This window comes from Mustelus asterias, chromosome 21, assembly GCF_964213995.1.
Source record: "Mustelus asterias chromosome 21, sMusAst1.hap1.1, whole genome shotgun sequence".
In the NCBI taxonomy this organism is placed as follows: domain Eukaryota; kingdom Metazoa; phylum Chordata; class Chondrichthyes; order Carcharhiniformes; family Triakidae; genus Mustelus; species Mustelus asterias.
In genome coordinates, this window is record NC_135821.1 from 13,228,355 (window position 1) to 13,253,885 (window position 25,531).

Genomic DNA, 25,531 nt, shown 5'->3' on the forward strand with positions numbered 1-25,531 from the left:
AATATCTCGCATTGGGGGCAATGGGGGAATATCTCGTGTTGGGGCAATGGGGGAATATCTCGTGTTGGGGCAATGGGGGAATATCTCGTGTTGGGGCAATGGGGGAATATCTCGTGTTGGGGCAATGGGGGAATATCTCGTGTTGGGGCAATGGGGGAATATCTCGTGTTGGGGCAATGGGGGAATATCTCGTGTTGGGGCAATGGGGGAATATCTCATGTTGGGGGTAATGGGGGAATATCTCGTGTTGGGGCAATGGGGAATATCTCGTGTTGAGGGCAACGGGGAATATCTCATGTTGGGGGCAATGGGGGAATATCTCGTGTTGGGGGCAATGGGGAATGTCTCGTGTTGGGGGCAATGGGGGAATATCTCATGTTGGGGGCAATGGGGGAATATCTCATGTTGGGGGCAATGGGGGAATATCCCGTGTTGGGGCAAAGGGGGAATATCTCATGTTGGGGGCAATGGGGGAATATCTCGTGTTGGGGCAATGGGGAATATCTCGTGTTGGGGCAATGGGGGAATATCTCGTGTTGGGGCAATGGGGGAATATCTCGTGTTGGGGCAATGGGGGAATATCTCGTGTTGGGGCAATGGGGAATATCTCGTGTTGGGGACAATGGGGAATATCTCGTGTTGGGGGCAATGGGGAATATCTCATGTTGGGGGCAATGGGGAATATCTCGTGCTGGGGCAATGGGGAATATCTCGTGTTGGGGCAATGGGGGACTATCTCGTGTTGGGGCAATGGGGAATATCTCCTGTTGGGAGCAAATGTGGAATATCATATGTTGGGGGCAATGAGGGAATATCTCATGTTGGGGGCAAGTGGGAATATGTTGTGTTGGGAGCAATGGGGAATATCTCATGTTTCTATGAATTATTCTGTTCAAAGCTTTAATATAATCATGAGGGTGTTGAGAGACTTGCCATGTCTCCATTATCACTCCAATCAAAATCAACCACCGGAAATACTCGTGGTTTCAGATACCAATGCAACAACAGGAAAGTCTAAAGCCTCCCTGCTGAGGGGTTGGGGGGGGGGGGGGGGGGGGGGGGTGGGAGGGCGGGGCGGGGGGGGGGGGCGGGGGGGGGGGTGGAATCAAAGGGATTTCTGAATGTGTACAAAAGCAAAATACTGCAGATTCTGGAAATCTGAAATAGAAACAAAATATGCTGGAGTTACTCGGGCAGAATGTGTGGAGAGAAGCAAAATCAAAGGTAGTGCGGCTTTTCCCCATAATACCAATCTGTACCTTGTTTCATGTTTCTGCTTTCAGACAGCGCTGACCTTTATTCTGTATTAACACATTCTGCTATTTTGCTTTCAGACAGTGCTACCTGGGGCCAGCACAGTGGCTAGCACTGCGCCAGGGACCCGGGTTCGATTCCCAGTTTGGGTCACTGTCTGTGTGGAGTCTGCACGTTCTCCCCGTGTCTGGGTGCTCTGGTTTCCTCCCACAGTCTGAAAGACGTGCTGGTTAGATGCATTGGCCGTGCTAAATTCTCCCTCAGTGTACCCGAACAGGCGCCGGAGTGTGGCGACTGGGGGATTTTCACAGTAACTTCATTATTCGGCAGCCTGTGCATCAATTCTGGGGCTGCCCATTCCAGCTCCCGTTTCAGCCCACACGAAAGGATCAGTCCACGAAAAGATCAGCCATGATCTTATTGAATGGCGGGGCAGGCTCGAGGGGCCAGATGGCCTATTCCTGCTCCTAGTTCTTATGTTCTTATTATCTCCATTGTAGTGCCGATGACCAAGAGCTTGGTGAAAGACCGACATTTTAACAAATGTCCTGAAGGTGGTAGAGGTGGAGATGTTTAGAGAGTGAATTCCAGGGCTTGGGGCCAAGGCAAATGAAGGCAGCCTCGGCTCATCAGTGGTGGAGAGATTAAAATAGGGGGGTTTGTTGAAGGTCAAGGTTAGAGCAATGCACGTATCTCAGGACACTGTGGGAGATTACAGAGATAGGGAAGAGAACGGCAACCTTCTTCCGTCGGGAAAAAGATACAAAAACATGAGATTGCATACCAACCGAGTCAAGAACAGCTTCTTCACTGCTGCCACCAGACTTTACCTTCTATTAAGTTGACCTTTCTCTGCACCCTAGCTATGACTGTAACACTACATTCTGCACCCTCTCCTTTCCTTATCCCCTATGTAATCTATGAACGGTATGTTTGTCTGTATAGCGCGCAAGAAACAATACTTTTCACTGTATCCCAATACATGTGACAATAATAAATCAAATCAAAAATAAAAGAAAGCATGGAGGGCAGAAAATTAGGACCAAATTAAAATGATAAATGGTCCAACTAATGCATTATTACCCTGGAGCAAAGATACAGTCAAAAATAAACACTTTGAACACTTACCGTTGGAGATAAATCTTCACCATATTCACTCTCTGAAAAATAAAAGGAAGAATACACATGGTTATTGGTGGTAAGGTTGCAATTGTGCTCTCAGGAGTTTAGTTAATACCCTGTTTGCAATTCATTGCATTTATTTAAGGATATAATTATAAGGGCAGCACGGTGGCACAGTGGTTAGCACTGCCGTCTCACAGCGCCAGGGACCCAGGTTCAATTCTGGCCTCGGGTCACTGTCTGTGTGGAGTTTGCACGTTCTCCCCGTGTCCACGTGGGTTTCCTCCGGATGCTCCGGTTTCCTCCCACAGTCCAAAGTTGTGCAGGTTAGGTTGATTGGCCGTGCTAAAAATTGCCCCTTAGTGTCAGGGGGATTGGCAGGGTAAATAGCTGGGATTACGTGGATAGGGCCTGGGTGGGATTGTGGTCAGTGCAGACTCGATGGGCCAAATGGCCTCCTTCTGCACTGTAGGGATTCTCTGATTCTATGTTGGAAGGCTTATTACAGTAACATCTGGGTTGAGTGGGCAAGATTTGAAGAGGCTAAAAGCAAAATACTGCAGATGCTGGAATCTGAAACCAAAAGAGAAAATGCTGGAAAATCTCAGCAGGTCGGGCAGCATCTGGAAGGAGAGAAAAGAGCTGACGTTTCGAGTCCAGACGACCCTTTGTCAAAGCTAAAAGGCACAGAAAGTGGGAGATATTTATACTGCAGGGTGAGGGAATGAAAGATGAGTCATAGCCACAGAAACCAGGGGAAAAGACTGCTAATGGCAGCCCACAGAGAGAATAGAAGGTGTGAATGGTCAAACGGCAGAGAAGCTGAAATCAGAGGGTAAACTGTGACAGATGAAGATGCGGGGGGAGTGGGGAGGAATGGATGGGAGAGAGGTAAAATTGAGAAAAAGGGAAGCAAAGAGGGAGAAAAGGTAAGGGGAGGGGGATAAAGTAGGGGGAAAAGAGTGGGGGAAGAAAAAAAAAGGCAGAGAACAATAAGGTTTGGAGAGGCTAGGATTGTATTCGCTGGAGTTTAGAAGAGTAAGAGGCAACTTGATTGAAACATTCATGATCGGTGCGGAGTCTGCACAATCTCCCTGTGTCTGCGTGGGTCTCCTGCGTGTGGTCTGGTTTCCTCCCACAGTCCAAAGATGTGCAGGTTAGGTGGATTGGCCATGCAAAATTGCCCCTTAGTGTTCAAAGATGTATGGGTTAGGTGGGTTGGCCATGCTAAATTGTCCCTTAGTGTTCAAAGATGTGCAGGTTAGGTGGATTGGCCATGCTAAATTGCCCCTTAGTGTTCAAAGATGTGCAGGTTAGGTGGATTGGCCATGCTAAATTGCCCCTTAGTGTTCAAAGATGTGCAGGTTAGGTGGATTGGCCATGCTAAATTGCCCCTTAGTGTTCAAAGATGTGCAGGTTAGGTGGATTGGCCATGCTAAATTGCCCCTTAGTGTTCAAAGCTGTGCAGGTCATGCTAAATTGCCCCTTAATTCCACCTAACCTACACATCTTTGGACACTAAGAGGTAATTTAGCATGGCCAATCCACCTAATCTGCACATTGTTGGAGTGTGGGAGGAAACCGGAGCACCCAGAGGAAACCCACACAGACACGGGGAGAACGTGCAAACTCTACACAGTCACCCGAGGCTGGAATCGAACCCCGATCCCTGGCCCTGTGAGGCAGCAGTGCTAACCACTGTGCTACCGTGGCACCCTACAATCTAGCATCCAGTTAAATACCTCAATGTTAATGCACACACTTCCTTCTGGTAGTGACTTCCACATCCTAACCACTCACTGGATAAAGAAGTGTCCTCCTGGTGGATTCAGTGATGGTTACCTTGTATTTGCGGCCTCTAGTTTTGATCACTCTTACCGCTGGAAATACCTTCCCTATATAGTCCCACCCAGCCTTCTCTTTCCCAAAGAAAACGGCTCCAACCTGTTCAATCTTGGCTGGTAGGTTGTTACAATCCCTGGAGAGATGAATAACTTTTGAAGAAGAATTTCTGACCTTTCAGTGAGGTGTGGAAAATATAACATGGTAAGATTTCACATTTTAAGACTTTTACTGTAACAAAAGACCAGAAGCAGTATTGACCAAACACAATCATTAGAAGCAACTTTAAACCACAAAGCAGAACTTTTCCCTCTTATTGATAGCACAACTCAAAGCACTCTTCAAAGACATGCTTTACATTCAACTTGTCTCTCCATACTAAAACATGTCGCCCACTAACTGTAGTTAATGTGGATCTTACCTGGAAGCTCTCGGCTTTGGGTCAATGTTGATTTCATTCCCTAGAAGAAGAAAAATAATTTAAACATATAAATTCCTCTTCTGTTCTCCTTAGTGGGTCACATACCATTTCTTTTGTTGTTTCTCTTGGAATGTGGGTATCGCTGGATAGGCCCAGCATCTATGGCCCATTCCCAGTTGCCCCACTAATTCTCCTATCCTATACATCTTGGGACACTAAGGGGACAATTTAGCATGGCTAATCCACATAACCTGCACATCTTGGGACACTAAGGGACAATTTAGCATGGCTAATCCACATAACCTGCACATCTTGGGACACTAAGGGACAATTTAGCATGGTCAATGCACCTAACCAGCACGGTCTTTTGTACTGTCGGAGGGTTTAGCATGGCTAATCCACCTAACCCGCACATCTTATGACTGGGAGAAAAACGGAGCACCCGAAGGAAACCCATGCAGATACAGGGAGAACTTGATGAGGTGGTGGGTGAGCTGCCTTCTTCAGCCGCTGCAGTCCATGAAGTATAGGTACACCCACGGTGCTGTGAGGGAGTTAGGGGATTTTGACCCAGTGACAGTGAAGGAATGGCCGATATATTTCTAAGTCAGGACGGCGAGTGGCTTGGAGGAGAACTTGCAGGTGGTAGCGTTCCCAGGTATCTGCTGCCCTTGTCCTTTTAGATGGAAGTGGTGGCAGGTTTGGAAGGTGCTGCTAAGATGACTTGGTGAGTTGCTGCAATGCATCTTAACTCAGGCTGAATAAGACAGAGAAAAAACCCAAGGGGTCATGGATTCAGTGTTAACCCTTGTGACTTGCTCATCATTAATATCATTCGCTTCCACCTCCACAATGCTAGGCCCTGCTGAAAGTCTTCACAGCTTTCAGACTATACATCTCCAACTCGTTGGCGACAAATGCTGGCCTTGCCAGCGAAGCCCACATCCCATGAAAGGCTAAAGAAAGAAAGAAAAAGGTGGAATTGTCAACCTGTGTGTGGTTACAACATTTGGGTGGTCTTCAAAGGATAAGTTAATGCCCTTCCTACCCATGGCATCAAGTTCAGCATCAAACATTCCTGGTGGGCAGAAGAGGGAGACGGGGCAGTGTGTACAATGCACTACATCATTTCACCAAAGATCCTTAGACAGCGTCTTCCAAACCCACGACCACTTCCATCTAGAAGGACAAGGCAGCAGATACATTGGAACACCTGCAAGTTCCCCTCCAAGTTACTCACCATCCTGACTTGGAAATATATCGGCCGTTCCTTCGCAGTCGCTGGGTCAAAATCCTGGAATTCCCTCCCTAACGGCATTATGGGTCAACCCACAACACGTGGACTGCAGCGATTCAAGATGGCAGCTCACCACCACCTTCTCAAGGGGCAATGTCCTTTAGGGAAGGAAATCTGCCATCCTTACCCGGTCTGGCCTACATGTGACTCCAGATCCACAGCAACATGGTTGCCTCTCAACTGCCCCCGGGGAACAAGGGATGGGCAATAAATGCTGGCCCAGCCAGCGACGCCCATGTCCCACGAATGAATTTTAAAAAAGAATAAATAGTACAGGGATAGGAGGAGATACCCACTCTCGGGTATTGAATATCTGGACAAGGTATCCGGGTGCGGGAAGACATACTTTCATACAATGCCGTCTGCAGAACTTTGGAAGAGTGTCTTGCTCCGGGTCTGTGCTGCTCCAGTCCCTATGGCAGTCAGAAAAATTTGAATGTCTGTTCATCGAGTCCTGAAGAATCAAAACAGATTGATGTCAACTGGGTTGGGATAGGAAAATCTCAATTATGCATTGACTCTCAGTGGTTTAGTTGCACCAGTGGTTGGTGAGCTACACGGATCAGAGGGCCTAGGTTTAACCCCCGCACTGAGCAACCTGATCTCAGTTGGCATAGCAACGTGATGCCTATGGTTTATATTTCAGTGTAGCTTAGTGCACTCACTTCTAAGGTCAAGAAGTCACCAAGGTGAATCTCACATCAATCAAAGCTGCCCGCTTCACTGGCAACACTGAGGGAGCGATGCCTTTAAAAAATATTGGGTGAGATTTCCCAGCCCTTTCCACTGGCTGGATCTGCCACGCAGTGGCACAGTGGTTAGCGCTGCTGCCTCACAGCGCCAAGGGCCCAGGTTCAACTCCGGCTTTCTGTGTGGAGTTTGCACGTTCTCCCCCGTGTCTGCGTGGGTTTCCTCCGGGCGCTCCGGTTTCCTCCCACAGTCCAAAGATGTGCAGGTTAGCTAGATTGGCCATGCTAAAGATGTCCAGAGATGTGTAGGATTTTCATTCATGTCGCTGGCTGGGCCAGCACCTATTGCCCATCCTTAGTTGTCCTTGTACTGAGTGGCTTGCTGGGCCATTTCAAAGGGCAACTGAGAGTCACCCACATTGCTGTGGCTCTGGTAGGCCAGGTAGGCCAGACCGGGTAAGATTTCCTGGTGAGAAGATTTGCTGAACTCCCTCTATAGCAAGGACACCCTTCCTCCGATAAGGACACCAAAACTGCACATAATACTCCAGCTGTGGCCTCACCAACACCCTATACAATTTCAGTAATACATCCCTATCCCTGTACTCAAATCCTCTCACTATGGAAACATAGAACATAGAACAGTACAGCATAGGAACAGGACCTACTGCCCACAATTTTGAGCCGGACATGACGCCAAATTAAACTAACCCCTTCTGCCGGCCCTTGGTCCATATCCCTCTATTCCTCGCATATTCCTGTGCTTATCTAAAAGCCCCTTAAACGCCCCTATCGTCTCTGCCTCCACCACCTAGCAGCACGTTACAGACACCTATCACTCTCTGCGTTTAAAAAAAATTGTGTGATTTCCGGAAGAAATTGTGATTTCAAGAACAAATTAGATGTAGCTCTTGGGGGCTAAAGGGATCAAGGGATATGGGGGGGAAGGGGGGGATCAAGATATTGAATTTGATGATCAGCCATGATCAAAATGAATGGCGGAGCAGGCTCGAAGGGCCGAATGGCCTCCTCCTGCTTCTAGTTTCTATGTTTTGATGTTTCTCTGCCTGTTCAAGTTGCGGTAGCAGAGGGACGGTTGCAAACGTCGTGTCGTAGAGAGACAGATCCAGTGCACACAGAACTAGATTACAGCAGGGGTGGGAGAGGAGTGATGACATTCACGGATGAATGTTAATTAATTTGACGTGCATGGCACTGGATGTTAATTCTTTTTTTCTCCGAATGGCCTACACCTGCTTCTAGTTTCTATGTGACGGGTCAGGCCTCTCTATTCCCGTTTATGGGTGCGGTGTGAGGTGTGAAATAGTCTCCACATTTTTGCAGTGACTACAATTCGGAAGTAACGAATTGAGAGAGAATGTGGGGCATTGCCCATTAGTGGGGGGAAAAGGCAGCGGCAGAGCGGCATCGTCACCGCGGGCACAGAGCAAATGCAAGGCGCTTCTTTGAAGATTGACATGAGGGATTTTACACAGAAATCCAGGTAGTCGGCAGTGCTGTGGCCCTCATTGAGTTGGCGCAGCTGGTTCTTCAGGGTGCCAACCTCTCCTTCCTTCTTCGTCAGCTCCAGCTGAAGGCTGTCCAGTTTCTCTTCCAACGCAAAGATCTGCCGTCGGTACCTGCCGTTATCCAGCATGCTTTGGGCGTACATGGTCTGAGCCTCGTTGCGAACCTTCAGAGCCTGTTAAACAGAGATGGTCAGGAAATTAAAATGGGGATGAAACATCCTACCATTCTGTCGGTTTGGCAATACTTGTATGATTTGCATCCCAAATTGTTGAGATATCTAATCTGTGACCGTATAATGGTTGCTTTTTAATTCTTTCATGGGATCATAGAGTCCCTACAGTGCAGAAGGAGGCCAGGATCATAGAATCCCTACAGGAGGCCATTCGGCCCATCGAGTCTGCACCGAACACAATCCCACCCAGGTCTGCGTGGGTTTCCTCCGGGTGCTCTGATTTTCTCCCACACTCCAAAGATGTGCGGGTTAGGTGGATTGGCCATGTTAAATTGCCCCTTAGTATCAGGGGAAACCAGGTAGGGTAAATATGTAGGGTTACGGGGATAGGGCCTGGGTGGGATTGTTGTTGGTGCAGGCTCGATGGGGCCGAATAGAATCCTCGAATCCCTACAGTGCAGAAGGCGGCTATTCAGCCTATCGAGTCTGCACCAACCACAATCCCACCCAGGCCCTATCCCCATCATCCTATGCATTTACCTTAGCCAGTCCCCCTGACACTAAGGGGGCAATTTAGCGCGGCCAATCCACCTAGCATGGCCTCCTTCCGCTCTGTAGGGATTTGATAAATACTCGGTCAGTCAGTTAACCCCTTCCGCCGACCCCATCCCTCCCCCAGTCTTTGAGATACAATAGTTCAGTTTGAATAGACAGTGGATGGCAGGATGTGCTGGATGTGGACGATACCTGGTCACGCTCCTTCTCCACCTCTTCCAGCTGTTTCAGAATGGTTTCCATCCTGTGTTTGTGCATTTGGCATTCCTTCAGCACCATCGCCGACTGCAGAGTGAGTTCTTCTTTCTCTCTCTGATACTGCAATGACATAAGAACGTATTAATCAGGAGCAGGGGTAGGCCACTCGGCCCCTCATGCCTGCTCTCCCATTCAACAAGATCATGGCTGTAACCACAACCCCACATTCCCTCCGACCCCCCGATAACCTTTCACCCCCTTGTTAAGCAAGAATCCATCCAGCTCTGCCTTATAAATATTCAAAGACTCTGCCTCCACCACCTTTCGAGGAAGAGAGTTCCAAATTCTCAGCACCCTCTGAGAGAAACAATTCTCCTCATCCCTGTTTTAAACGGGCGACCCCTTATTTTTAAACAGTGACCTCCGAGTTTTAGATTCTCCCACAAGTGGAAATATCCTCTCCACATCCACCTTTGTCAAGTCCCCTCAGGATTCTTGCATATTTTAGTCAAGTCGCCTCTTATTTCTCTGAGCTCCAGCAAATACAAGCCAATCCGAGAATCATAGGATAGAATAGGATCATAGAATCCTACAGTGCAGAAGGAGGCCATTCAGCCCATCGAGCCTGCACCGACCACAATCCCACCCAGGCCCTATCCACGGAATGCTATGCAGAATCAAGGATAGTTTAACGGCTGCGGAAAGGCACTTCGAGGGGGATCTGCACACTGAGGTAATATGGGCTGAAGTTAGAAATAGGAAAGGAGCGGTCACGTTGTTAGGAGTTTACTATAGGCCCCCAAATAGTAATAGAGATGTGGAGGAAGAAATTGCTAAGCAGATTATGGATATGTGTGGGGGTCACAGGGAGTTGTCATGGGGGACTTTAACTTTCCAAATATTGATTGGAACCTTTGTAGGTCAAATAGTTCGGATGAGGCAGTTTTTGTGCAGTGTGTGCAGGAGGGTTTCCTGACACAACATGTGAATAGGCCGACAAGAGGTGAGGCCACATTGGATTTGGTACTGGGAAATGAACCGGGCCAAGTGTTAGATTTGGTTGTGGGAGTGCACTTTGGAGATAGTGACCACAATTCGGTGTCTTTTGTTATTGCAATGGAGAGGGATAGGGCCGTACGGCAGGGCAAGGTTTACAATTGGGGGAGAGGTAATTATGATGCGATTAGGCAAGAATTAGGGGGCATAAGATGGGAACAGAAACTGTCAGGGAAAGGCACTAATGAAAAGTGGAACTTTTTCAAGGAACAAATACTGGGTGTCCTTGATAGGTATGTCCCTGTCAGGCAAAGAGGAAATGGCCGAGTGAGGGAACCATGGTTCACGAAAGAGGTGGAATGTCTTGTGAAAAGGAAGAGGGAAGCTTATGTAGGGATGAGGAAACAAGGTTCAGATGGCTCAATTGAGGGTTACAAGTTAGCAAGGAATGAGCTGAAAAAGGGGCTTAGGAGAGCTAGGAGGGGACATGAGAAGTCCTTGGCGGGTCGGATCAAGGAAAACCCCAAGGCTTTTTACTCTTATGTCAGGAATAAAAGAATGACCAGGGTGAGGTTAGGGCCGGTCAAGGACAGTAGTGGGAACTTGTGTATGGAGTCAGTAGAGATAGGCGAGGTGATGAATGAATACTTTTCTTCAGTGTTCACCAAGGAGAGGGGCCATGTTTTTGATGAAGAGAAGCTGTTACAGGCTAATAGGCTGGAGGAAATAGATGTTCGGAGGGAGGATGTCCTGGCAGTTTTGAATAAACTGAAGGTCGATAAGTCCCCTGGGCCTGATGAAATATATCCTAGGATTCTTTGGGAGGCAAGGGATGAGATTGCAGAGCCTTTGGCTTTGATCTTTGGGTCCTCACTGTCCACGGGGATGGTGCCAGAGGACTGAGAGTGGTGAATGTTGTTCCTCTGTTTAAGAAAGGGAATAGAAATGACCCTGGTAATTATAGACCGGTTAGTCTTACTTCGGTGGTTGGTAAATTGATGGAAAAGCTCCTTAGGGATGGGATTTACGACCATTTAGAAAGATGCGGATTAATCCGGGGTAGTCAGCACAGATTCGTGAAGGGCAAGTCGTGCCTCACAAATTTGATTGAATTTTTTGAGGAGGTAACTAAGTGTGTTGATGAAGGTAGGGCAGTTGATGTCATATACATGGATTTTAGTGAGGCGTTTGATAAGGTCCCCCATGGTCGGCTTATGATGAAAGTAAGGAGGTGTGGGATAGAGGGAAAGTTGGCCGATTGGATAGGTAACTGGCTGTCTGATCGAAGACAGAGGGTGGTGGTGGATGGAGAATTTTCGGACTGGAGGCAGGTTGCTAGCGGAGTGCCGCAGGGATCAGTGCTTGGTCCTCTGCTCTTTGTGATTTTTATTAATGACTTAGAGGAGGGGGCTGAAGGGTGGATCAGTAAATTTGCTGATGACACCAAGATTGGTGGAGTAGTGGATGAGGTGGAGGGCTGTTGTAGGCTGCAAAGAGACAGATAGGATGCAAAGCTGGGCTGAAAAATGGTAAATGGAGTTTAACCCTGATAAATGTGAGGTGATTCATTTTGGTAGGACTAATTTAAAATGTGGATTACAGGGTCAAAGGTAGGGTTCTGAAGACTGTGGAGGAACAAAGAGATCTTGGGGTCCATATCCACAGATCTCTAAAGGTTGCCACTCAAGTGGATAGAGCTGTGAAGAAGGCCTATAGTGTGTTTGCTTTTATTAACAGGGGGTTGGAGTTTAAGAGCTGTGGGGTTATGCTGCAACTGTACAGGACCTTGGTGAGACCACATTTGGAATATTGTGTGCAGTTCTGGCCACCTCACTATAAGAAGGATGTGGAAGCACTGGAAAGAGTGCAGAGGAGATTTACCAGGATGCTGCCTGGTTTGGAGGGTAGGTCTTATGAGGAAAGGTTGAGGGAGCGAGGACTGTTCTCTCTGGAGCGGAGGAGGCTGAGGGGAGACTTAATAGAGGTTTATAAAATGATGAAGGGGATAGATAGAGTGAACGTTCAAAGACTATTTCCTCGGGTGGATGGAGCTATTACAAGGGGGCATAACTATAGGGTTCATGGTGGGAGATATAGGAAGGATATCAGAGGTAGGTTCTTTACGCAGAGAGTGGTTGGGGTGTGGAATGGACTGCCTGCAGTGATAGTGGAGTCAGACACTTTAGGAATATTTAAGCGGTTATTGGATAGGCACATGGAGCACACCAGGATGATAGGGAGTGGGATAGCTTGATCTTGGTTTCAGATAAAGCTCGGCACAACATCGTGGGCCGAAGGGCCTGTTCTGTGCTGGACTGTTCTATGTTTCTATGTTTCTATGTTTACTCTGCTAATCCCTTAAGGGGCAATTTAGCATGGCCAATCCACCTAACCTACACATCTTTGGACACTAAGGAGCAATTTAGCATAATCAATCAACCTAACCGGCACATCTTTGGACACCAAGAGGCAATTTAACATGGCCAATCTACCTAACCTGCATGTTTTTGGAGTGTGGGAAGAAAGCGGAGCACCCGGAGGAAACCCGCGCAGACACGGGGAGAATGTGCAAACTCCACACAAGACAGTGACCTGAGGCCGGAATTGAAGCCAGGTCCCTGGTGCCGTGAGGCAGCAGCGCTAACCTCCGTGTCATCCTGTCCAACCTTTCCTCATAAGACAACCTGCCCATTCCCGGTATTAGTTAGTAAACCTTCTCTGAACTGCCTCAAACACCTACATGTTAGTAGGAAATTGCAGTGTGCCAATTGGATGGCTGATTACAGTCTGGCAACAGATCAATAAAATGTTTTTCCGTGGCTTAAAGATGCTGAGTTTGTGCTTTATCATTGCAAGATTTGCTGGCCAAACACTGCTAATATTCTCCGAGATTTGTGATTCTGTGAGCTGGTCCCAAAAGTGTTCGGGCAGAGTTTAAACCAACCCATGACATCAACGAGGAGAATGTTAAACCATCAGTGGGTAAATTATAATGACAAATCTGGAATCCCGATAGTGCAGAAGAGGCCATTCGGCCCATCAGGTCTGCACCGACTCTCAGACAGAGTATCTTACCCAGGCTCCCTCTCCCACCCTGTCTCTGACACACCACACATTTCCCATGGTCGATCCATCTCATGTGCACATCTTAGGACACTAAGGGGCAATTTAGCATGGCCAATCCACCTAACCTGCGCATCTTAGGACACTAAGGGGCAATTTACCATGGCCAATCCACCTAACCTGCGCATCTTAGGACACTAACGGGCAATTTACCATGGCCAATCCACCTAACCTGCGCATCTTTGGACACGAAGGGGCAATTTACCATGGCCAATCCACCAAACCTGCACATCTTAGGACACTAAGGGGCAATTTAGCATGGCCAATCCACCTAACCTGCGCATCTTTGGACACGAAGGGGCAATTTACCATGGCCAATCCACCAAACCTGCACATCTTAGGACACTAAGGGGCAATTTAACCTGGCCAATCCACCTAATCCACACAGCTTTGAAATCTGGGAGGAAACGGAGCACCTGGAGGGGAACCCATGCAGACACGGGGAGAATGTGCAAACTCAACACAGACAGTGACCCGAGGCCGGAATTGAACCCGGGTCACTGGCGCTGTGAGGCAGCAGTGCTAACCACTGTGCTACCGTGCCCGCCACAATACCTTCCACCACAAACCGTGTACCCTTTTCTCCACTTTCATCAAGAAACTCAGTCTGCAACACAATGTTCGAAACTGAGCCATGCTGTTTTAGTCCACATTCAATTACTTTATCTCGGAGTTCCTCAGCTTGCTGGAGTTCCATGGTAGTGTTGTAGAATTTCTCGACCAATTCCTGCCTGTCTTCCAATGCCTCCTTCCGGTCGTGATCCATGATATCCAGGAGGGCCTTCTCGGTGCTGGGAAGAGTGTTCTTCACCTGTCGCAGGGAATGAACAACAGAGATTCCTTTTTGGAGAAAGCTCATGAGGAGTTTACTCTAACCCGGTGAGATCCATTCCCCGTTTCTATCAGTGTGACAAATGAGATTTGATTTGGGAGTGGAGGGGGGGATAAGTACATGGCAGATTAAGTACGCATGGATTCTAGATCAAGACAGCCTGAAGGAGTGGCATACTGCTCTGAAACCATACCCACACTGCCATCCTGGAGTCACCATTCGCTCAAGGCTTTTGTGGGCAGGTGAAACCCGACCCTAATCATAGAATCATAGAAACCCTACAGTGCAGAAGGAGGCCATTCGGCCCATCGAGTCTGCACCGACCACAATCCCACCCAGGCCCTACCCCCACATATTTACCCGCTAATCCCTCTAACCTACGCATCTCAGGGACAATTTTAACCTGGCCAATCAGCCTAACCCGCTCATCTTTGGACTGTAGAAAAGACATACGGTGCAGCAAAAGGCCATTCGGCCCATCAAGCCTGCACCAACAATAATCCCACCCAGACCTATCCCTGTAACTTACCCTAGTTAGTCCCCCTGACACTAAGGGACAATTTAGCATGGCCAATCCACCTAACCCACGTACCTTTGGACACAGAGGGGCAATTTAGCATGGCCAATCCACCTAACCCACGCACCTTTGGACACGGAGGGGCAATTTAGCATGGCCAATCCACCTAACCTGCACATCTTTGGTCACTAAGGGACAATTTAGCATGGCCAATCCACCTAACCTGCACATCTTTGGGCACTAAGGGGCCATTTAGCATGGCCAATCCACCTAACCTGCACATCTTTGGTCACTAAGGGACAATTTAGCATGGCCAATCCACCTAACCTGCACATCTTTGGGCACTAAGGGGCAATTTAGCATGGCCAATCCACCTAACCTACACACCATAGAACCATAGAAAATTACAGCTCAGAAACAGGCCTTTTGGCCCTTCTTGTCTGTGCCGAACCATTTTATGCCTAGTCCCACTGACCTGCACTTGGACCATATCCCTCCACACCCCTCTCATCCATGAACCCGTCCAAGTTTTTCTTAAAGTTTAAAAGTGACCCCGCATTTACCACTTTATCCGGCAGCTCATTCCACACTCCCACCACTCTCTGCGTGAAGAAGCCCCCCCTAATATTCCCTTTAAACTTTTCTCCTTTCACCCTTAACCCATGCCCTCTGGTTTTTTTCTCCCCTAGCCTCAGCGTAAAAAGCCTGCTTGCATTCACTCTATCTATACCCATCAAAATCTTATACACCTCTATCAAATCTCCCCTCAATCTTCTACGCTCCAGGGAATAAAGTCCCAACCTATTCAATCTCTCTCTGTAACTCAGCTTCTCAAGTCCCGGCAACATCCTTGTGAACCTTCTCTGCACTCTTTCAATCTTATTTACATCCTTCCTGTAACTAGGTGACCAAAACTGTACACAATACTCCAAATTCGGGCTCACCAATGCCTTATATAACCTTACCATAACACTCCCAACTTTTATACTCAATACTCCGATTTATAAAGGCCAATGTACCAAAGGCACTCTTTACGACCCTATCCACCTGTGACGTCACTTTTAGGGAATTCTGTACCTGTATTCCCAGATCCCTCTGTTCAACTGCACTCTTCAGAGTCCTACCATTTACCCTGTACGTTCTTCTTTGGTTTGTCCTTCCAAAGTGCAATATCTCACACTTGTCTGCGCTAAATTCCATTTGCCATTTTTCAGCCCATTTTTCTCGTTGGTCCAAATCCCTCTGCAAGCTTTGGAAACCTTCCTCTCTGTCCACTACACCTCCAATCTTTGTATCATCAGCAAACTTGCTGATCCAATTTATCACATTATCATCCAGATCATTGATATAGATGACAAACAACAATGGACCCAACACCGATCCCTGCGGCACACCACTAGTCACAGGCCTCCACTCAGAAAAGCAATCCTCCACAACCACTCTCTGGCTTCTTCCATTGAGCCAGTGTCTTATCCAATTTACTACCTCCCCATGTATACCTAGCGACTGAACCTTCCTAACCTTTGAGGGACCTTGTCAAAGGCCTTGCTGAAATCCAGGTAGACAACATCCACCGCCTTCCCTTCATCCACTTTCCTGGTAACCTCCTCGAAAAACTCTAATAGATTGGTCAAACATGACCTACCACGCACAAAGCCATGTTGACTCTCCCTAATAAGTCCCTGTCTATCCAAATATTTGTAGATCCTATCCCTTATCACACCTTCCAATAACTTGCCCACCACCGACGTCAAACTTACTGGCCGATAATTTCCCGGATTTCTTTTGGAACCTTTTTTAAACAACGGAACAACATGAGCCACCCTCCAATCATCCGGCACCTCCCCCGTGAATACTGACATTTTAAATATGTCTGCCAGGACCCCTGCAAGTTCAACACTAGCTTCCCTCAAGGTCCGTGGGAATACCCTGTCCGGTCCTGGGGATTTATCCACTCTGATTTGCCTCAAGACAGCGAGCACCTCCTCCCCTCCACACCTTTGGACACGGAGTGGCAATTTAGCATGGCCAATCATTCTAACCCACGCATCTTTGGACACTAAGGGGCAATTTAGCATGGACAATCCACCTAACCAGCACATCTTTAGACACTAAGGGGCAATTTAGCATGGCCAATCCACCTAACCTGCACATCTTTGGACAGTGGGAGGAACCCAGGGCACCCGGAGGAAACCCATTCAGACACAGGGAGAATGCGCGAACTTCACCCAGACAGTAACCCAAGGCCGGAATCGAACTCAGGTCCCTGGAGTGATGAGGCAGCAGTGCTAACCACTGCGCCACCGTTTCTCTTTAAAAATCATTCATTGGATGTGGGTTTTGCTGGCGAGGCCTGTATTTATTGCCGATACCTAATTGCCTTTGAGAAGGTGGTAGTGAGCTGTGTTCTTGAACTGCTGCAGTCCATGTGATGTAGGTACACCCACAGTGCTGTTAGGAAGGGAGATCCAGGATTTTGACCCAGCGACAGTGAAGGAACAACAATATATTTCCAAGTCGGGATAGTGAGTGACTTGAAGGGGAACTTCTAGATAGTGATGTTCCCAGCTATCTGCTGCTCGTTCTAGGTGGTAGAGGTCATGAGTTTGGAAGGTGCTGTTTAAGGAGCCTTGGTGAGTTGCTGCAGTACGTCTTGTAGATGGTACACACGGCTGCCACTGGGCATCGGTGGTGAAGAGAGTGAATGTTTGTGGATGGGGTGCCAATTAGAGGAGGCAGTGGCCTAGTGGTATTATGGCTAGGAACGCCAGAAACTCAGCTAATCTTCTGGGGACCCGGCTTCGAATCCCGCCACAGCAGATGGTGGAATTTGAATTCAATAAAAAATATCTGGAATTAAGAATCTACTGATGACCATGAAACCATTGTTAATTATCAGAAAAACCCATCTGATTCACTAATGTCCTTTAGGGAAGGAAATCTGCCGTCCTTACCTGGTCTGGCCTACATGTGACTCCAGAGCCACAGCAATGTGGTTGACTCTCAACTGCCCTCCAAGGGCAACTAGGCATGGGCAATAAATGCTGGCCCAGCCAGTAATACCCATATCCCACGAATTAATAAAAAGTCAAGCAGGCTGCATTAAACATAAGAACTAGGAGCAGGAGTCGGCCATCTGAGCCCTCGAGCCTGCTCCGCCATTCAATAAGATCATGGCTGATCTTTTCGTGGACTCAGCTCAGCTCCTGCTGTGGGATGGTCTTGTCCACAATCGGGGGAGTGGAGGGGGTGGTGAGGGGTGGAGGGCGGAAGGGCGCAGGGGGTAGGGTGACGGGGGGGTGCAGCAGAAGCAGGATGAGGTTTTCGGTTGCGTTGCTGAGCCAGGTGTTGAGCCGGCGACAGGGGTCAGGGGTCAGGTACCTGTATGAAGTGTTGCAGTTGCTGAATGGTGCTCTGTAACTGCTCGTTGTCCAGCTGCAGCTTTGTGAGGCTGGGTCTGCTCGGCATTTGCTCAATGTCCATCTTCAGCTTGCTGGAGAGTTTCCGCGCCATCAGGCACTCCTCCTGTATCCCGTGCAGCCTGCACTTCATCTGGTCATTCTGAAAGAGGGGTGAACATGTCATAGTGAGGCAGAGCAGGCCCTGGCCTGACACAGACCCTGACACAGACCCTGACACAGACCCTGACACAGACCCTGACACAGACCCTCACCCTGACAGTGACCCTGACCTTGACCTTGACCCTGCCCTGCCCTGACCCTTACCCTGACACTGACCCCGGCCTGACCCTGGCCCAGATCTTGACCGTGACCCTAACCTGACCCTGTCCCTGACCTGGTTCTCACTGGTAGCCCGGTGACATGCTGCATTCTGACCCCTCACCCAGCTGTGTGTGGGACTGCCCCCATTCCCATCTATCCAGATATAACCAGGCATCACCCCACAATGCTTTCTCCCTTCATATCCCTTCACTGTTACCTCGAGTGTCCCCCTATCGGCACGCTGGCACAGTGGTTAACACTGCTGCCTCACAGCGCCAGGGACCCGGGCTCGATTCCTGGTTTGGGTCACTGTCTGTGTAGAGTTTACACATTCTCCCCGTGTCTGCGTGGGTTTCCTCCGAGTGCTCCAGTTTCCTCCCACAAATTTTTGGACTGTCTGCGGAGAACCTGGGTCTCCATGGGGCCTACCACCCAGGCCATAACCAACAAAGCAAGCGCCTAAAATAAATTTAGCTGAATGTGAGGCAGGGAGACGAGTGTTTCTCCCAACCCCACATTAATCTGGCTGAGCCGCTGACCATCCCCTTCCCCCAACTCCCGCATGGTCACATGATCACCCTTCCCCCTCCCGCTTACCCCAACTCCAAGGGCTTGGTTCAGGGTCCGTTGCTGTGGACTCTGTGCTCATTGGCCCAGGAATTAACACACTACCCGGACTAAACCAAACATTTCAGACTTTTGAGCTTGACATATTGGCTGGTACTATTTTCTCCCTTTAAGATCCCCCGTTTGTCTGATTGCTGATTGCGACACGGTGGCACAGTGGGTTAGCACTGCTGCCTCACAGCGCCAGGGACCCGAGTTCGATTCCCGGCTTGGGTCACTGTCTGTGCGGAGTCTGCACGTTCTCCCCGTGTCTGCGTGGGTTTCCTCCGGGTGCTGTGTTTTCCTCCCACAGTGCAAAAGATGTGTAGGTTAAGTGGATTGGCCATGCTAAATTGCCCCTTAGTGACCAAAGATGTGTAGGTTAAGTGGATTGACCGTGCTAAATTGCCTCTTAGTGTCCAACGATTTAAAGTTTATTTATTTATTAGTCACAAGTAAGACTTACATTAACACTGCAATGTAGTTACTGCGAAGCTCCTGTGAAATTCCCCTAGTCGCCACAGTCCGGCACCTGTTCGGGTCAATGCACCCTAACCAGCACGTCTTTCAGAATGTGGGAGGAAACCGGAGCACCCGGAGGAAACCCACGCAGACACGGGGAGAACATACAGACTCCACACAGACAGTGACCCAAGCCAGGAATCGAACCCAGGTCTCTGGCGCTGTGAAGCATCAGTGCTAACAACTGTGCTACCGTGCCGTCCCAATGAGTGGGTTAGGTGGATTGGCCATGCTAAATTGCCCCTTAGTGTGAGGGGGACTAGCTAGGGTAAATGAGTGGGGTTATGGGGATAGGGCCTGGGTGGGATTATGGTCAGTGCAGACTCGGGAGGCTGAATGGCCTCCTTCTGCACTGTAGGGATTCTGTGGTTCTATGCTAAAACAATAGATGGGTTGTTTGCCTTGGATGAGAGACGTTGCTCAGAGCGAACACAAGATGGCGCCACATCCTCTGTCACCATTGACTCAATTGTGGCCTTCCGATCTGGGCACAGCCTGAAGAGTTTTTTTTCATTCATAGAAACCCTTCAGTACAGAAAGAGGCCATTCGGCCCATCGAGTCTGCACCGACCACAATCCCACCCAGGCCCTACCCCCATATCCCTACATATTTTACCCGCTCACCCCTCTCATCTACGCATCCCAGGACACTAAGGGCAATTTAGAATGGCCAATCAACCTAACCCGCACATCTTTGGACTGTGGGAGGAAACCGGAGCACCCGGAGGAAACCCACGCAGACACGAGGAGAATGTGCAAATCCACACAGACAGTGACCCGAGCCGGGAATCGAACCCAGGTCCCTGGAGCTGTGAAGCAGCACTGTGCTACCGTGCCGCCCCCAAGTGTGAATGATGCTGTATTTTCAGGCACATTACCTCACCTAGAACTCTCGCTCTCTCAATATAAAGCTCTCCTAACCATAGGAGTCACAGTTTGAGGATAACCTTTTAGAACTGAGGTGAGGAGAAATTTCTTCACCCAGAGGGTGGTGAATGTGTGGAATTCACTCCCACAGAAAGTAGTTGAGGCCAAAACGTTGTGTGATTTGAAGAAGAAATTAGATATAGCTCTTGGGGGTAAAGGGATCATGGGACATGGGAGGAAGGGGGGAATCAGGATATTGAATTTGATGATCAGCCATGATCAACATGAATGGCGGAACAGGCTCGAAGGGCCGAGTGGCCTCCTCCTGCTTCTACTTTCTATATTTCTATGTTTCTCTGTAGCACGCAGTTAGTACTGGATTTCGACGAGCCTCGACCACCACCTCCCCCTTCCACCGCACCCCTCCTCGATCATCACAATGGTTTCAGTCAAGCCCGCGGTTGGATAATTATCACCCATCTAATCCAAGGCCCTCGTCTAAGTCTTATTCCAATCCTTACCCCTTGAGGTTCACTTGTATTTCAATGTGTCAGTGTCTTGCTCATAAGAATACTGAACAAATGGGTAACAACGTGAACCCAAGGCTCGACTGTGCCTAGGCAACTGCTAGGCCCAAATTTGGGCCTCAGGCCTCACTGCTGCAGGTGGCCGAGTTACCTGACTCCATTCCACACGGGGTTTGTTTTTTAAAGAACAATACAGCACGGGAACAGGCCCTTTGGCCCATCAAGCCTGCGCACATACACGGTTTCTATCCCTCTGTTCACCTCCCATTCCTGTGTCTAACAAGACTTGCCTTGAATGTTGCCAACGTGCACACTTCCACTACCTCCACTGGCAAAGTGTTCCAGACACCCACCGTTCTCTGTGTGAAAGATGTTCCCCGCAAGTCTGCCCTAAACTTGCCCCCCCGCTCTCAAGTTAAACCTGTACCCTCTTGTAGTTGATCTTTCAGCCCTGGGAAAAAAGCCTCTGACTATCCATCCTGTCTATGCCTCTCATCATTTTTTAGATGTATTGACTTTAATCAGGCAATTGAGGTGGGCCTGTTAGAATATGAGCTCCCTGATTAAGGGCCAAATTGATGGGCCAATCAAGGAGCCTCTTGCTTTGGATTTAACCAGGCGTGTCAGTTCCTCTGGGACTCCGAGTGTAGACTGCTCACTGAACGCGCTCTGTAGGCTGTTGTCAGACTTATAAATAAAGGGACTTCTGCCTCTGAGGACTTATTACGGTAGCCCTCTATCAGGTCGCCCCTCATCTATCCAGTGAAAACAATCCGAGTTTATCCAACCTCTCCTCATAGCCAATGCCCTCGAGACCAGGCAACATCCTGGTGAACCTTCTTTGCGCTCCCTCCAAATCTTCCATGTCCTTCTGGCAGTGTGGCGACCAAAATTGCACACAATATTCCAAATGTGGTCTTATTCTTTGGGGGGGAGGAAATGTGGAAGAGGGTACCGGGGGGGCGGCTATTGTAGGCCACAAACCACGCTCAGGGAATCCTAGCTCCTAATCATACCTAAAGCAACATCCCTGTTTGATGGCAGCCACTTGCCAAGCCGTACCACCCCTGGAAACCACCACCCTGCGGTGGGAGTAGGCGAACTGTGCCAAATGTTCTAGAGTTTGGAAGAGTGAGAGGTGATCTCGCTGAGACCTCCAAAATACTTCAAGAAATAGGCAGGGTAGAAGTTTTCCTTGGTTGGAGAGTCCAGAACAAGTACAACTGGTGGGAGTACTCTATAGACCCCCTAATAACAGCTATACTGTAGGTTAGAGGATAAATCAAGAGATAATGAAGACTGTAGGCTTGGGTTGTTTGCGTTGGAGCAGAAATCATAGAAACCCTACAGTGCAGAAAGAGGCCATTCGGCCTATCAAGTCTGCACCGACCACAACCCCACCCAGGCCCTACCCCCATATCCCTCCATATTTTACCCGTTAATCCCTCTAACCTACGCATCTCAGGACACTAAGGGACAATTTTAGCATGGCCAATCAACCTAACCCGCACATCTTTGGACTGTGGGAGGAAACCGGAGCACCCGGAGGAAACTCACGCAGACACGAGGAGAATGTGCAAACTCCACACAGACAGTGACCCAAGCCGGGAATCGAACCCAGGTCCCTGGAGCTGTGAAGTCGCAGTGCTAATCACTGTGCTACCGTGCCATCCCAAAAGTGAGGGGGGAATCTAATTGAAACATACAAGATCCTGAGATGACAGATGAGTTTTTATGACAATTGTTTCATGGTAAAGATTAGACTTTTAATTCCAGATCTTTATTGATTACAAATTCCTTCATCTGCCATGGTGGGATCCGAACCTGGGACCCCGGAGGATTACCCTAGTTTTCTAGATTACTCATCCAGTGACAATACCACTATGCCACCATCAGAGGGGCAACCTGATCAAAGTGTACAAGACTATGAGGGACATGGGCAGAGTGGATAAGGGGCAGATGTTCCCCTTAGCTGATTCATTCACAAGGGCACACAAGTTCGAGGTGAAGGACAGGATGTGTCGGCACAGACTTGATGGGTCGAAGGGCCTCCTCTGCACTGTATGATTCTAAAGAGTGAAAGAAAATGAACAAACATTGGGGAAGGTCCGAAACGGCCTCAGATTTTGGATCAGTCGGCAATCTTTGTTCCCGATATTGGGAAAGATATGGATACAGGCCCCGCTTCATTGACAAGGCTGTATCTGATCCATGGCAAACAAAGAGATTCAGCCAAGCAGGTGGGGTCCAAGTTCAAAAGCACGCACAGAGGTTGGGTTTAGCTTCTTAAGAAACCCAATCTGGCCTCTTAAGCATGGTGGCGCAGTGGTTAGCACTGCTGCCTCACAACACCAGGGACCCAGGTTAGATTCCTGGCTTCGGTCACTGTCTGTGTGGAGTCTGCACATTCTCTTCGTGTCTGCGTAGGTTTCCTCCGGATGCTCCGGTTTCCTCCCACAGTCCAAAAGATAGATAGAAACATAGAAAACTACAGCACAAAACAGGCCCTTCGGCCCCACAAGTTGTGCCGAACATATCCCTACCTTTTAGGCCTACCTATAACCCTCCATCCTATTAAGTCCCATGTACTCATCCAGGAGTCTCTTGAAAGACCCTATTGAGTCTGCCTCCACCACCACTGACGGCAGCCGATTCCACTCGCCCACCACCCTCTGTGTGAAAAACTTCCCCCCAACATTTCCCCTGTACCTACCCCCCAGCACCTTAAACCCGTGTCCTCTCGTAGCAGCCATTTCCACCCTGGGAAAAAGCCTCTGAGAGTCCACCCGATCTATGCCTCTCAACATCTTATATACCTCTATTAGGTCTCCTCTCATCCTACGTCTCTCCAAGGAGAAAAGACCGAGCTCCCTCAGCCTATCCTCATAAGGCATGCCACTCAATCCAGGCAACATCCTTGTAAATCTCCACTGCACCCTTTCAATCTTTTCCACATCTTTCCTGTAATGAGGTGACCAGAACTGAGTACAGTACTCCAAGTGGGGTCTGACGAGGGTCTTATATAGCTGCATCATTATCCCCGGACTCCTAAACTCAATCCCTCGATTGATAAAGGCCAGCACACCATACGCCTTCTTAACCACCTCCTCCACCTGCGGGGCCGATTTTAGAGTCCTATGGACCCGGACCCCAAGGTCCTTCTGATCCTCTACCGTACTAAGAGTCTTTCCCTTTATATTGTACTCTTTCATCCCATTCGACCTGCCAAAATGGACCACTACGCATTTATCTGGGTTGAAGTCCATCTGCCACTTCTCCGCCCAGTCTTGCATCCTATCTATGTTCCTCTGTAACTTCTGACATCCCTCCAGACTATCCACAACCCCACCAACCTTCGTGTCGTCGGCAAACTTACCAACCCATCCCTCCACTTCCTTATCCAGGTCATTTATGAAAATGACAAACAGCAAGGGTCCCAGAACAGATCCCTGGGGCACACCACTGGTGACCGACCTCCTATTAGAAAAAGACTCATTTATACACACTCTCTGCCTCCTTTGGGCAAGCCAGTTCTGGATCCACAGGGCAGCAGCCCCTTGGATCCCATGCCTTCTCACTTTTTTGAGAAGCCTTGCATGGGGGACCTTACCGAACGCCTTGCTAAAATCCATATAAACCACATCTACCGCTTTCCCTTCGTCAATGTGTTTAGTCACATTTTCGAAGAACTCCACCAGGCTCGTAAGGCACGATCTGCCTTTGACAAAGCCATGCTGAGTATTCTTGAGCATACTAAACCTCTCTAAATGCTCATAAATCTTGTCCCTCAGGATCTTCTCCATCAGCTTACCAACCACTGAGGTTAGACTCACCGGTCGGTAATTTCCTGGGCTATCCCTATTCCCCTTCTTGAAAATAGGAACCACATCCGCAATCCTCCAATCCTCCGGCACCTATCCCGTCTCCATCGACGACACAAAGATCATCACCAGAGGCTCTGCAATCTCTTCCCTCGCCTCCCACAGTCACCTGGGGTACATCCCATCCGGACCCGGCGACCCATGATGTGTAGGTTAGGTGGATTGGCCATGCTGAATTGCCCTTAGTGTCCAAAGATGTGCAGGTTAGGTGGATTGGCCATGCTAAATTGCCCATTAGTGTCCAAAGATGTGTAGGTTAGGTGCATTGGCCGTGCTAAATTGACCCTCAGTGTACCCGAACAGGCGCTGGAGTGTGGTGACTAGGGGATTTTCACAGTAACTTCATTACAGTGTTAATGTAAGCCTACTTGTGACATAAATCAATACACTTTATCCTAAAGAGTGGATATTAATTTTAAAATACTCTGGTGAGGTGAGCAGAGAACTTAGCATGGCCAATGCACCCTAACCAGCACGTCCTTTGGACTGTGGGAGGAAACCGGAGCACCCGGAGGAAACCCACGCAGACACGGGGAGAACGTGCAAACTCCACACAGTGAGTGATCCAAGCCAGGAATCGGAGCCGGGTCCCTGGCGCTGTGAGGCAGCAGTGCTATCCACTGTGCCATGTCGGCCAGACTGAGCAGAGTGAAAGTTCCTGGGGTGGGATTTGAACCCAGAGTTGCTGGCCCAGAGGCAGGGATGCTACCCACAGTGCCACCTCCAGCCTTGTATGTGCCAGAAGCCTGACTATGCATGAGCAGTGCTTTGAAAAAGAGGAAAAGTATCCCCAGAGTCGCTGCCAATATTTATCCCTAACTGATCTACAACTCAAAAGAAAAATGAGATTGTCTAGTG

General features: G+C 48.9%; 1 protein-coding gene across 1 annotated transcript in view; it reads right to left on the reverse strand.

Annotated features, from left to right (window-relative positions):
- LOC144509511 (caspase recruitment domain-containing protein 11-like) overlaps window positions 1-25,531 on the reverse strand; it is a 103,355-nt gene that overhangs the window by 32,700 nt on the left and 45,124 nt on the right. The window contains exons 5-11 of the mRNA XM_078238416.1: window positions 17,930-18,109; window positions 13,861-14,010; window positions 9,075-9,200; window positions 8,118-8,327; window positions 6,283-6,390; window positions 4,640-4,679; window positions 2,383-2,414 (exon numbers count right to left, since the gene is read on the reverse strand). Coding sequence (XP_078094542.1) covers window positions 2,383-2,414; window positions 4,640-4,679; window positions 6,283-6,390; window positions 8,118-8,327; window positions 9,075-9,200; window positions 13,861-14,010; window positions 17,930-18,109 — 846 coding nt within the window. The remainder of the gene's footprint in view (window positions 1-2,382; window positions 2,415-4,639; window positions 4,680-6,282; window positions 6,391-8,117; window positions 8,328-9,074; window positions 9,201-13,860; window positions 14,011-17,929; window positions 18,110-25,531) is intronic.